Source organism: Chroicocephalus ridibundus, chromosome 17, assembly GCF_963924245.1.
Source record: "Chroicocephalus ridibundus chromosome 17, bChrRid1.1, whole genome shotgun sequence".
Classification (NCBI taxonomy): domain Eukaryota; kingdom Metazoa; phylum Chordata; class Aves; order Charadriiformes; family Laridae; genus Chroicocephalus; species Chroicocephalus ridibundus.
The window spans coordinates 8,020,196-8,034,380 of record NC_086300.1 but is presented as its reverse complement, the minus strand read 5'-3'; the positions used below and the strand labels follow the sequence as shown (position 1 = coordinate 8,034,380).

At 49.8% G+C, this 14,185-nt stretch overlaps 1 protein-coding gene across 1 annotated transcript; it reads left to right on the top strand.

Moving 5' to 3' along the window:
- Nucleotides 1-4,366: 4,366 nt before the first annotated feature.
- LOC134524511 (feather keratin Cos2-3-like) lies at nt 4,367-4,672 on the top strand. Its single transcript, XM_063354609.1, has one exon. The coding sequence runs from the start codon at nt 4,367-4,369 to the stop codon at nt 4,670-4,672; it is 306 nt and encodes a 101-aa protein (XP_063210679.1).
- The last annotated feature ends 9,513 nt before the right edge of the window (nt 4,673-14,185 follow it).

The window sequence follows — 14,185 nt, the reverse complement described above, 5'->3', positions numbered from 1 at the left end:
TGCAGCTTTGAACCATTGTCATGTGTCCTGCCACTGGATCCCAGGGAGAAGACATCAGCACTTCCCTCTCCACTTCCCCTCCTCAGGAAGCTATAGAGAGCCATGACGTCACCTCTCAGACTCCTTTTCTCCAAACTAGACAAGCCCAAAGTTCTTAGCCACTCCTCATGGGACATTCCTTCCAGCCTTTTCACAGGCTTTGTTGTCCTCCTCTGGATGCATTCAAGCACCTTCACTTCCTTCTTAACTTGTGGGGCCCAGAACTACGCACGGTACTCAAGGGGAGGCCACCCCAACACTTGATACGGCGGGGTAATCCCCTCTCTTGACCGGCTGGTTGGACTGTGTTAATGCACCCCAGGCTGTGGTTTGCCCTCTGGCCTCCAGGGCACACTGCTGACTCCTGTTGAGCCTGCTGACAACCAGCACCCCCAGATCCCTTTCTGCAGGGCAGCTCCAGCCACTCCTCTCCAAATTTATACCTGTGTCTGGAGTTACTCCATCCCAGATGCAGAATCTGTCATTTGGACTAGTTAAATTTCATGCCATTAATGATTGCCCAATGCTCCAATTTACCTAGATCCCTCTGCAGGGCCTCCTGTCCCTCCAGAGACCCGTCAACACCTCCCAGTTTGGTATCATCAGCAAAATTGCTCATGGCACACTCAACTCCTACATCCAGATCACTGATCAAAATATTGAACAGAACCATCCCTAGAATTGAGCCCTGAGGAGCACCAGTGCTGACTGGTCATCAGCCAGATGTAGCCCCATTCACTACAACCCTTTGAGCCCTGCCTTTCAGCCAGTTTTTCACCCAGCACACCATATTCCTGCTCATCCCACAGTTGACTCTCCTGAACTCACTTGACTTTCCAACTTTTCCGGAAGGATAGGGACACTATTAAAAGCCTTAGTAAAATTCAGAAAAACTCCATCCACCGCCTTCCCTTCATCCACTCGGTGGGTGACCTTACTTTGAAGGATATCTTATTAATTCGACAGGAGTTTAGTCAAGTGACCATCTTCAACAGGTATTTGTTCAGTGTTTCCTTTAGACCTCCTCTTGCTGTCTACGTACTTAAAAATCCTTTCTTGTTGACTGACACAAGACGGGCCAACTCTCAACTCTCATTGAGCCTTGGCCTTTCCTGCCTTTTCCCTGCATATGTTAACCACAGCTCTGTAACCTTCCTGTGAAGCCTGACCTTCCTTCCAGAGTTTTTACAATTTCTTTTTCCTCTTGAGTTCCATGAGGTCTTCTGCCCCTCTTGCTTAGCTTGAGACACAATGGAATTGCCTGTTCCTGTGCTTTTAAAAGATGGTTCTTAAAAACTGGATACCGCTTGCAGACTCCTAAAAGCAGATTCTAAAGGCACAATCCCAGGATGGATGCTGGTGACTTCTGGCACCAAGCGGAAGGCTTCTGCCCCACCTACGGGTTTACAACTACAAAACAGTTCATTGCCCTTAAAGAGAATAAACGTGAGGAGTTAGAGATGAATGAGCAGTTGCAGGGCTACAATCATGTTGGGATCATGGAGACAGGGTGGGATGGCTCCCATGACTGGCATGTTTCAGTGAGGGATACAGGCTCTTTCAGAAGACAGACTGAAAAGATGAGGAGGGGGACTTTCTCTTTCTGTGAGAGAGCAGCTGGAGTGCATGGAGCTCTGCCTGGCGATGGGTGATGTGCCAACCGAGAGCTTGTGGGTAAGCATTAAAGAGAAGACAGATAAAGACACACTGTAGTGGGTGTCCCCTATGGGACACCTGATCAGAAAGAACCAGCAGAAGAGACCCTCTACAGGCAGGGAGGAGCAGTCTGATATTCACTGGCCTTCATGGGAAAATTCAACCACCCCAATATCTGCTGGAGGAGCAGCACAGCAGGACATAAGCACGTTTCCTCAAGTGCATGGATGACAACTTCATCCCCCAAGTGATAGAGGATCCCATGAGGACAGGTGTTCTGCTGGACCTCATAGGTATCAAGAAGGAAGAGCTTGTTGTGGATGTGAAGATCAAAGGCAGCCTGGGTTGCAGTGACCGTGAAATGGTGGAGTTCATGATCCCAAGGGGACTGAGGAGGGTAAATAGCAAGCTCATAACCTGGGCCTTTAGGACAGCAGGCTTTGGTGTCTTTAAAGACCTGCTTGGAAATTTCCTGTGGGGTATAGCCCTGGAGGCAACAGAGGCTTAAGACATCTGGACCACTTCCTCCAAGCTCAAGAGCGGGCCATCCCAATGAGCAGAAAGTCAGGAAAGCATGCCAGGAGGCCTGCATGGATGAACAAGGAGCTCCTGGCCAAACTAAAACACAAGAAGGAAGTGAGCAGAGGAAACTGGGGAGGACTCCAGGGACACTGTCCAAGCATGCAGGGATGAGGTTAGGAAAGGCAAAGGCCAAGTGGAACTGACTCTGGCAACAGCTGTCAAAGGCAACAAGAAGGGATTCTCTAAGGGCACAGGTGACAAAAGGAAGGCTAGAGGAACTGTAGTCCCCCTGCTGAATGAGTGGGCCTTCTCTGATGTTGCACAGCTTGGCAACACAGGACATGGAAAGGCTGAGGTGTGGAATGCCTTCTTTGCCTCAGTCTTTACAAGCAAAGACCAGTCTTGAGGAATCCTATGTCCTTGAGACCAGGAGCAGTGGCACAGAGTCCAGTTGGAGGCCTGTAACTAGCAGATGTTCCTCAGGGGTCAGTGCTGGGCCCAGTCTTGTTCAATGTACCCATCAACAACCTGGATGAGGGGACAGAGTATACCCTCAGCAAGTTTGGTGATGGTACAACACTGGGAGGAGTGGCTGACACAGCAGAAGGCTGTGGTGCCATACAGCAAGACATAGACCGGCTGGAGACTTGGGTGGAGAGGAACCTAATAAAGTTCAACAAGGGCAAGTGTAGGGTCCTACACCAAGGGAGGAATAACAGGATAGGATCTGATCTGCTGGAAAGTGGCTCTGTAGAGAGAGACCTGGGAGTCCTGGTGGACAGCAAGTTGACTGTGAGGCAGCAATGTGTCCTTGTGGCCAAGAGGGCCAGTGGTCTCCTGGGTGCATTAAGAAGGGTGTGGTCAGCAGTTCGAGGGAGGTCATCACAGAATCACAGAATGATGGGGGTTGGAAGGGACCTCTGGAGATCATCTAGTCCAACCCCCCTGTCAGAGCAGATTCACCTAGAGCAGGCTGCACAGGAACGCATCCAGATGGGTTTGAAGGTCTCCAGACACAGAGACTCCACCACCTCTCTGGGCAGCCTGTTCCAGTGTTCTGCCACCCTCAAATTAACGAAGTTCCACCTCCAGATGTGGCCTCGCCAAGGCAGAGTAATATCCCGGTGGTGGTAGAGGAAACACATAACTTTGGTATTCAGCAGCATTGAAATAACAGTGGAAGTAATTTTGCAGCCCTCAATACCCATAGCTAGGGGAAGGCTGCTTATTTTCCTCGGTAAAAGATTAAAAGAGTCTACTGGAGTGAGTTGGGAGGGAGAGAAAGACAAGGCACGTCCTTGGGAGACGAACCATGGATTAAAGGGTGGGGAGTAGTTTGGCCCTTTCCTGTAATTGCAGCCACAGACCACTCACCAGACTGACTCACTGACACATTCCTGCCTTGGAAATCATGGCGTCTCACAATCCCAGCACTCAGAAGAAGCCTCCGTGAGGGAAGGTGGACAGCATAAGCCAGGAAATGCGAAGGTGGCATTGAGAAAACAACCACACAGACCATGTCATTAGCTGGGATGTTTTCTGTTCATCATGAGCAGCTTAGACAATTGCCACTTCGGTAGAAGCTACCTCTCGGCCCAGGGCAGGTCAGGGCCACCATAAAAGCCAGCCCAACTCCTCGCTCTCCCATCCACTTCTCTCTCCTCCTCCTCCTTGGGAACCAGGTGAGTCTGAAGCCCTTTCCCTGTGTTGTTTTCTGCTCATGCAGGTGTGTACTCCTCCCTCCTATAGTGGGCTGTGGTGCTGCTCTCCATGAGAAGGGGAAGAAGGGTGAAGGTCTGAGTAGAGAGTGTCTGGGACTTGGTTGAGGGAGCTGTTCTCTTAAGAGATAGGCAGCAGCCTCCTTGGGCTTGGAGACACTTTGCATTATCTTGAAAGAGGACTTGGCACTTGGCTGAGGTTGCCCTTCACTGCAAAGATTGGCAGCAGCCTGGTTGGGCCGGGGTGATCCTCACAGTACTGTGTCTGGTAACCCTTTTGCCTCACTGCACAGTTTCTAGCTCCTGGCTCAGCAGGTGCCTTTGACACGCTTGTGGTGGAGTGACAGACTCCTGGCAGACTGTTCCTCAAATATGTATGTGCTCTACTGCCTCTCTGCCCTCTCTCACAGGTGCTCCTGCAGCCCAGAGACATGTCCTGCTATGACCGGTGCCAGCCCTGCCGGCCCTGTGGCCCCACCCCGCTGGCCAACAGCTGCAATGAGCCCTGTGTCAGGCAGTGCCAGAACTCCACCGTTGTCATTGAGCCTCCTGCTGTGGTGGTGACCCTGCCTGGCCCCATCCTCAGCTCCTTCCCACAGAACACCGTTGTGGGATCCTCCACCTCTGCTGCCGTTGGCAGCATCCTCAGCTGTGATGGAGTGCCCATCAACTCTGGGTGCTGTGACCTCTCTGGCATTTCCAGCCGCTACTGTGGCAGAAGGTGTCCCCCCTGCTAAATGCGCTGGTGACAGCCCTGACAAGGACCCCCAGGAACCTGATGCTGGATTGAAGACAAAGCTCCTGGCCATTGATTTTAGGGAGACTGAGCAGCCATTGCTGCCCTTCCAAAGGAGAGCTGCTGGGGTTCGCTGAAAATCTGGCCAAAGTCTAACTTCCGTGCCTTATTCTCTCTCCCATTTCTTCTGGTATTTTTTGTTCTTCTAGGCCATAAGACCTGCAAAGCCACCATGGGGCATCTACTGGCCCCTCACCCTCTGTGGGATAGGCCTGTGGGATTTCAACTGTGGGCAATGGCAGCAGAATTTTGGCATCTGCTGATCCTCTCCCTGCTCTGGCCACCTCCTCTACAAGTGAACTTCTTTCCACCTCAGAGTCATTAAAGTTTTCTGCATGCTGACCTCTGCTTCCATGTCATCCTTTTCATGGTGGACCTTGTCTTGTATGCCAAGGGAGAAAGACTTTGTCTTGGGTGGTGGGGGATAAGGTGAGGGCACAAGCAGAAGAGGAAGGGGAGGGTGGGATATGGGGTAATGGGTCCCTTCCATTCACTGTCCCTTGGTGCTGAGGAAGATATACTCATCTCCTCCACAGCCAGTGGGTATCAGGCCCTGTATTCCAGCATCTCTGCTCACATGGAATCTCTTGGCATCAGAACACGTCCTGCAACAAGGAGACTGACCATTGCTTTCCCTTAGAGAGTGCTCCCCAGTGCTGCTGGAGGCTCTGAGAGGTCAGCAGCTCACAAGCCTGTGCAGAAGGGAATTCCTCCTGCTCTGGATAGCCCTGTGGTGGGAAAAGAAGCTCAGTCAGAAGGTGGCCCCCAAGGATGCAGGAGCAAAGATGGTGTGAGAAAAAGCCTTCAGAACAACCCCTGACCTTCTCATCCTAATCCTCCAACTTCTCCCCTGAATGAGGGAGCATGGCCTGAACCCGAGGGCAAGGACAGTAAGGGCAGGCGACCCATACACCTTCTGCCCCCAAAGAGTCCCCTGCACAGCCCAGCAGTTGCACAGATGTGCAGGGCTAAGGGGACTCCCAGGTTGATGTTGGAATCACAAAGTATCTTTCCCCTAGGCCAGCTCTTCTCCTGGCAGGGCATGTTGTCCAGCTCTGCTTGGTGGTCTACTCCCCTACCGAGATCTTGCATAGAGCTGCACAGCCTGGTCACACTGCAGAAGAAATGGGGCAGGGCTGCGGGAAACCTATGAGGTACTGCATGAGAAGGGCTCCAAGGATGGGCAGAGTGCACTGGGGAGAGCAGGTCCTCCAGATCTCAGCACACGGCCATGCAGCAATTGGAGGGTCCGCATGGTGGTTCTGAGTATTTTTGAAAATTATTGCAATCATGTAATTCCAGGAAGGAGCATTGCCAGAGGGCAGGTTTTCCATCTTTCAGATGCTTTCTCCAGAAAGCAAAGAGCAGCAAACGAGGAACCATTGCACAAACCCCCACAACCTCCTGCATTGCCCATCAGCTCACTAGTGCCATTGGGCAGAATAACCACATAACCCCCGGTGAAAACAAGGGAACCTGAGAGTCTTTCACCACCCTTCTATTTCCTCTCAGGCCACTGGCACTGTCCCCTCCTGGAAGAAGATCTTGTCCTGCAAATCCCTGAGCGTACAGGGGAAGCAGCTCTGCCAAGGGACACCTGACGACCCCTTCCCCAACTCTAAGACACATCCCCTCCATCCCCTGGGCTCTTGCACAGCCAAGGAAGCTCCCTGCACCAGGGTGTCTTGCAAAGCACAGAGGTACAAGGCACTGTCAGAGAGCTCGACTTTCTCCAGCTGCAGGAGGCTGTATTTCTCGGTGGTGTTCAGCACGGTGGTGAGACAGCCACTGGGCTTGTAGCCAGCTGCTGCCTGATAGGAGATACGCTGTGGAGCTTGTCCTTTTCTCTGTTTGTACCAGAGCAAGGCATCAAAGCTGGAGGTTTGGTAGGTGCAGGTGGTTTCAAAGGTGTCTCCCTGCTTCACTGTGACTTGTGCTTCTTGCTGGGTGACAGTGGTCTATCCCATGGTGCCTGGAAGAAAAAGAGGGTCAGTGACTGTGCAGGGAAAGACTCTGAAATGCAAAACAAGAGGAGATGCAAAATGTCAGAGGAGCAGGCTCCCTTTTCCTTTCTCTGCAGCACTAGCCCCATGGATGGGTACAGCAAGGCGGTATCTTTGAGCAGGCAGCCTCACACCTCAGCTCAGCGTGGATCTCACAACACAGTAATGCCAACTACCTCACACAGGGATACCCCCAGAGGAGAGCTGTGCTTTCACCCACACTTTTAATTTCCACTCTCCTGCTGCCTGGAGTGTCCAGGGAAGAACCTGTGGTGCCTGGCCCTCCTGTGCTGGCTCCAGGTCACCTCCAGCATGGTGAGAGATCATGGGAACACCTGTGAGCACTTTCATGCTGCTCCCCATTCCCTGTCCTCTCAGGAGGCTCCGAAGTCAAGGTAGGGAGGGAAAAGAAAGCCCAGGCACTGAGGACTTGCAGGAGGAATGGATAGTCCGGGCAAGCTGCATGACATGCACCAGCCTGGAGAGAGACTGGGACACCCTAAGAGCGTGAGTGGCATGAGAGAGCTTTCATGTCCCTGCATCAGCTTTCAAAAAACCCTGTGTGTCAAAACACAAGTACAAGGTCAGGAAAGGTGTACTACCAAGATAGAAAAGAGCTTCTGCAATGGTATGTCTGTGAAACACTGGGCTCGGAGAGATCAGAAGAGAGAGGCAGAGAGAGGTGGATGGGTGGCAAGAGAAAAGGAAAGCAAGGGGTCTATGATGGTCAGGAGAGGAGCTCTTTCTTCTTGGTCTCATCTTTTCTCTATGTAGCAGTATCTTGAGAAAGCAGGTGCATTTGCCCATAATTCAAGAGCAGCTCCCCGCAGAGACGTGTTGAGGGGGTGTGGGTCTCCTGGGAAGAAGAGGAATCATGCCTCCAGTCAAAGACAATCCTTACCCAGTGGTTGCCTCAGGAAGGCAGAGAGGACGAGATACCTGATGTGCGTGCTGAGACCGATCCTCTTGCATGTGTGGGACAGACTCAGAAAACCCACACGTCCCCACCAAGAGCCCCGAGAGAGCAGAGCTGCCGGAAATGGCTCTGCAAGGGGAACAAAGAATGAAATGGGGAGGAGAAAATGCTTGTTCTTAGCGCATCTCAAATGCCTGTGCTGCGGTTTTCCCTTCCCCAGTACTGGCACATGTTGCTCCTGCAGTCAACAGCTTCTGCCTTTGCAAGGTGAGGGGTGAAAGGGGGATAGGCCTGCACCTGGTGACCCACCTCTCTGACACATCCCCCTCTGCAACGTGTTGGGAGTGTCTCCTTCCCTGATGCCTGCGTCCTCTCTCTCTCCATCCTCAAGCCCTTGGCTGGGTTGGCCTCTCCTGGCTCCTGCATGGTATCTAGTCCCAAGCTCCTTTCAGGATACCCAAACCCGCAGGTCTCAGAAACACAACGGTCAACACCCCCACACCCTGCAGACACCAGCTGCCCTACTCAGCCCAACGAGGCACTGGGCACTTTCTTCCTCTGTCCAAAAGAAGATGTCTCAGGAACCAACAAATCAAGTTTCCTGCCACACTTCCCATCCCATCTCATAAATCGTTCCCATCTCAAGCTCATTGGGGAAAAAAACACACTCAAACCCAAAGAGACGGTCCTTCCACTTGACCATAGCCCTTCCATTCTCACTTTCCTCAACACAGGTAGGATCTCCATTTGTCCTCTCCTTACTTTTAGCATTTAACAAACCAACTAACCCAACTGTCTTTACTCTTTCCATAGCATAATTTAGGTTGGACAGCACCTCTGCAGGTCACCAATTTCAAGAGCTTGCTCAGAGCAGGCCATACCTGCATGTTTGTCAAAGCCGGAAAAACCGTTTGTCTGGCACCTTGCTTCCTGATGCTGCACTTGCAGAGCACAGCTGGGAGAGGGACTCCTTCCAAGGGAGGCAGGTCCCAGTTGGGGGGACCTGAATGGGAGCCTTCCAGGCCAGGTGAGGACCCTTGGAAAATGCCAACCTTTCTGGGAGGTTCTCAGGGCACAAGGCTTGTCCTCCCGGTGCCTGTGCAGTGCTGGGCACAGCCTTCTGCCACCACTCCTCTGGCTCTCCCGGCTGCTCCAGTGCTAAAAGCAGATGAGGAGATGGTCACCTCAGCAGAGCAGCTCCCTGAGCTCAAATGAGCCACGTTCACTGACAGATGTTGGGGCTTGGCTCAGGCAGCTTGAAATCTCCTCCTGATGCCACCTGCTAATTAATATTAGTTTGTCTTTTGAAGAGATGGTATTTATCTTAAGGCAACTTCATCAGGCCAGCTTCCTCTCTGGTGTCCCAGCCCCAGCATTTGCAGCTGCAGGCCATGGGGCTCACCCCCCGCACACAACCCTTTGCTGCCATGTGAGCGTGTCAGGGCAGCACCTCTCCCTGCATTGAACCTGGAACTGGTCCCAGACCTCCACAACTGCCTTACGGCAATCACCAGGGATGGGCCGGAGCTTGCAAAACGTCGGGATCATTTTGACTTGTAAAGTGGAGAATGCCTGGAGCTGCAGCAATAGGGATGGTCTTGAGCTTTGACTTTGTCTCTCATGGACTGAATTGGTATGTGAACATGGTTGAATTTCAAAAAAAGACCCCGCTGCTTGGACCTCAATACACCTTCTCTCTTTCCTGTAATTGAGAACACAATCAGTTGAACTACTTCTGGCCAACACACAAAAGCCCAAAAGCCCTCTGCTGTCACTAAATCCACCAACAGTGGCTGGCACCTCATGTGTCTTCTTCTTAGCAGTAGGCTTTCGAGGACTTGCCTGAAGTTGTCAGGGGCACAGGGGCAGAGAGCTGCCCGTGGAGTCCTGCTTCTCAGAATGTGGGGAGAGGCTGGGCTTCCTCATGTGCATATGCATCTGTCTGCACCTGGGGGCATATTTGTGCCTCTGTATTTGCATTTGTGTGGGCATTTGCAAATGCACACGTGAGAGTGAGTGTCTGCCAGCGTGCGTGTGAACGAGGACATTTCTGTTTATGTCTGTGCATGTGTTTGTGTCCACACACATTTTTGCAGGTGTGGAGGTAAGTGTTTGTGTGTTGTCAGTGTGTGTCTGTTTGTATGTCTGTGGGCATACATGTGAGCAGACGAACACATGTCTGTGTTTGTACAGTGTAGGAATGCATCTGAGAGAAAATGGTCATGTGAGCCAGCCTCCCTACTATGAGAGATTAGATTAAGAGCAAAACAGGTGGTAGAAGATGGAATTAGTACATGGGAAAAACGGGAACTGAGAAGGCAGAAAAAATGTTGTGCTAATGACTAAGCAATTTACTATGAGAATTCTTGTAACCAATCATCTGATGCGTGAATGAATTGCATGGACAGCGCGTGGACAGTGTAACCAGCTAATCAGAAATAAGCAAGTGGCATGTACGGCTACAACACAGGGTATAAAAGATGATGATCTGTGCTTAATAAACGGCTTCTGTTGATTCACATTGGATCGTCTGGAGTCCAGTTATTTCTCCTCAGATGGTGACCCCGACGTGATACCGATTGGCACTTGTCTTGAGCAACGGAATGCAAGGGGCGGAAGACCCAGAAGGAGATCCACCAGCTGGAGGACGGCTCAGCTGGACTGAGACCGGGCGGATTGGGCGGCAACCCGGAATAGAGGAAACAGATGACGTGGCCATGGACACCCAGAGAGAGGTGAGCAGCCGGGGCAGGAGATGGGGCAACAAGTAACAAAAGAAGAAGGGGCTATACTAAGACTTCTCCTGCATATCCCCTCTAAGAGAGGGGTGAAATACGACGAGCGTATGCTCCGAAGGTTGTTAACCTGGTGCAGAGAGAACGGATTCGCACCAGAGCCCCAGACAGCTTTTAAACCAGAAATACAGGAGGCTGTTGGGAAAAAACTGTGGGAAGTGATAAGTAAAGGAGACAAAGAGGCATCACCATTAGCGACAACATGGTGGTTGGTGTTATCGACCTTACAAGATATGAAGGCAGAGCGAGCCATGGCAGCCGGGGCTTTTGCAGCATTAGAACCCACGGGAGGGGGATCAAACTGGCCAGGTACGAAGGTCTGGGACGATCCCCTGCTGATCCCCTCTGCTCCACCTGAGGCCGATGGAGGAGGCAGAATGTCAGCAGAGAAGGACAGAGCCGGAGCTGTTTGCTCCTGACATTGCCCGCCTCACCCCCTCCCCAGTCGTCTCCCTGAGATAGAAGTGCTGGTTTTTTATGTCTGCTGTGTAAGTGTGTGTGGGCGCCAGCTTATACCTGCTGATCAGCATGTGTGCTACTGTTTGCTTTTTGTTGTGTGCAGTGTCGTTAGGTGACTCCACTTGAGCAGGTGTTCTGCCAGTGTGGTACTGTTCTCGTATGCATCTAGGGCTGACACTCTGTCAAGTGAAGAAGTTTGTATATACACAATGTTTAGACGTAAGGTGAGCGCTCCCCAGGCAGATACACCAGGATGGGCTGTAGAACCGATGGAAGTCCTGAAATATTGGGGGAGTTTTCACGAGCCGACACGTTTACACTCTCGGGAATGGCTTGCCCGTGCAGGGCGTATCGCTGGTTGTTTGTTGTTTGTCTATAAGATCATGGTTGATTGGGAAAAGGACTTGAGACAAAGTCTATAGGATGCTCTGTATGAAAATGAGAAACTTAAGGAAAAATGAGAAACTGAGCTCTTGTTGCAAAGGCAGACTTTTATGTCAGTCGTAAGTGATGGAAAAAAAAAAAAGAGACAAGAAAAAAAAAGAGAAAAGAAAAAAAAAGAAAAAAATTAAAAAGAGAAAAAAAAAGAGAAAAAAAAAAGAAAGAAAAAAAAAGAAACCAAACAGGAACAATTAGATGGGAAATGTGCCACGTTAGCACAAAAGTATGCCATACGCATTACGAGAAAGCATCAGAAAAAGAGAAATAGGACACCTGATTCAAAGCAGTACCATAGAGATATGTTTTTGGGTTTTTTCCTATATGTGTATATGTTATTGCATGCCTTAGTAGATTGCTCTGTGTTATACCCTGCGAGACTAAAATGAACCCCAGCAGAAGCAGTCTCTTGAGCAAGGGGGTGGAATATGGGAAAGCAACGGAAGATCGGCGAGGAGGATTGTAAATACACTCAAGGGACTCGCACGTGGGTGCTGGAAAACACATATATCACACCAATCGTTATTCAGTCTCGGGTGCTGGCAAGAAAAACATTTGGATGACATAAGCCTGTAATGGACTCTCAGACACCTTATCTAGCTGCTTGAGAATCTTGGCCTGTTGTGGAAGAAGATCAAAGCACAGTACCAGCGAGAACAGGGAGTCCGCATGCGCTCTTGCTAACAAGGACTTTTTTGCTGCCAAGGATTCGTGATAACAACGACTCTCTTGCTGCCAAGGATAAGTTTAACAATGCTACTAGTACCGCTATTTCTGAGTTATTGCTAGATGTAGATAGTATTCGATATGCGATGTTGCAAAACAGAACTGCTACTGATTTTTTGCTTTCAGCTCACAGACATGGTTGTCAAGATATTAAAGGACTGTATTGTATGAATCTAAGTGACCGCTCCAAATCCATCCATGCCCAGTTGCAGGAACTGCACCGACTGAACCAGCAACTTGTGGAGACCACTTTTGAAAATCTTTTTGCTGGATGGACTCGGGGGTGGGGTTGGTTGAAGCAAATTATACTCATTGCCTATGTGGAAGGAATTTGTCTGTTATGTTTAGTATGCTGTTTGCTGTGTTTAATAAGCATTATACGATCAGCTGTAAATGCCGCTTTGCATCGTACCCTTGTACGAGTTGTAGAATATGTTCTCTAAAAACTATGTGTGTATCCATGAGAACCTGACCTTCACAGAAGAAGATAACAAGAAGGGATTACAACAATGTAGTCACGTATCAGACAGCTGCTGTTAGCAAAGCTGGATCATGAGTTTGGTGAGACTCGCTGCATACGCTGGCCACGTGTGCAGCGACTCTAGCCTGTACTTTTCTACTCAGTCCAGTGCAGGAGAGTCTGGTGGGACTTGCTGCGTGCACTGGCCATGCATGCAGTGACTCTAGCCTGTACTTCTCCACTCAATGCAGTGTAGGATATAGGGGGGCTGTCTCGGGTCAGAGAGGGGGAGAGAGACATGAGCACACTTTGAAGATACAGGGGATGCCCTGAAGCACTGTGTCTGCCCCCACCCCACCCCCGCCCCCCCATAAGTTCTATGTTCATTAACCCCAACAGCTCCGAAGGCATTACAGCATGTTGCAAGATAAGATATAGTCTCCTACTGCTGCAAGACGCATTGAACACCTTCCTACAAGAATTTCAACTTTATGCCCTGATAGGACAGTGCGGTGATGCACTCACAAAGAGCCTGACTTCATTAGAGGGGGTATTTTTGCCACATACCTTTTCAAAACCAGTAACTATGATGATTGAAATGTTACCACGATTGTTTTTCCAGGGTCGTTTGTGCTGTCACCAGCTTTCTGGAATGGATCCAAGCCACATACATGTCCCCATCAAAAAGGATGACCTTGACCCTTGGTTATCACAAAGTCTTAACCTTCTTAGTACATTATATTGGGCAAATAAATTATTCTTTCCCCTAGCACAGACTATTACAGTCACTTTCACAAATTCCTTTACAGCCGCGCATCCTGTGAGCACCAAAGCCTCTTGATGGCACCTGTTCGGTGTTTGTAGATGGTTCAGGGACACAGTAAAGGCCTTTGACTTATTTCAACAGGAACTGTTAAATGTAGGCAGAATCTCAATATGCTACTGGTATTGTTCAAGGACTTGAAGGAGCATTTATAAAACAAGTAGAGAACCAATTGTTATTTAGTCTCTTACTGCAATTAATGTTGCTTTTATGAAAAAGACAGTTTCGTTATTTTATTGTCCACATACGCTCTCATAGCTGTTTACTTGGTCCTTTAACTGAGGGAAACACAGTTGCGGATTATCACACTGTTGGTAACAACTTGGAACATTATGCAGCAAGCTGAAAAGTCGCGTAATTTTTTTTTTTCATCAAAATGCGAAGGCATTGAGGAAGGAATTTTCTTTAACACAACAACAAGCACATGATATTGTGTGAACTTGTGCTGATTGTCAACCATTTATACCTAACTTCAACCCAGGCGTCAGTCCCCAAGGGCACGGACCTTTGGAGTTCTGGCAGACTGATGTAACCCATGTGTCAGAATTTGGAAAACTGAAATTTATACACCTGAGTGTAGACTGTTATTCAACTGCAATTTGGGCAACTGTGCAGACTGGTGAATCTAGTAAACATGTACGAAAGCATTTGCGATGCGCGTTTGCAGCCTTAGGTGTACCGCGTGTGATAAAGACTGATAATGGCCCAGGGTATGTAGCCCGTTCAACAGAGGTATTTCTACAGCTGTGAGGCATTACACATGTGACTGGCACACCACATTCTCTGATGGGTCAAGCCATAGTGGAACGCATGAACCAGTCTTTAAAAAATTTA

Excerpts from the sequence above, each read along its gene's own strand:
- LOC134524511 (XM_063354609.1), top strand. The coding sequence starts at position 4,367 with ATGTCCTGCTATGACCGGTGCCAGCCCTGCCGGCCCTGTGGCCCCACC.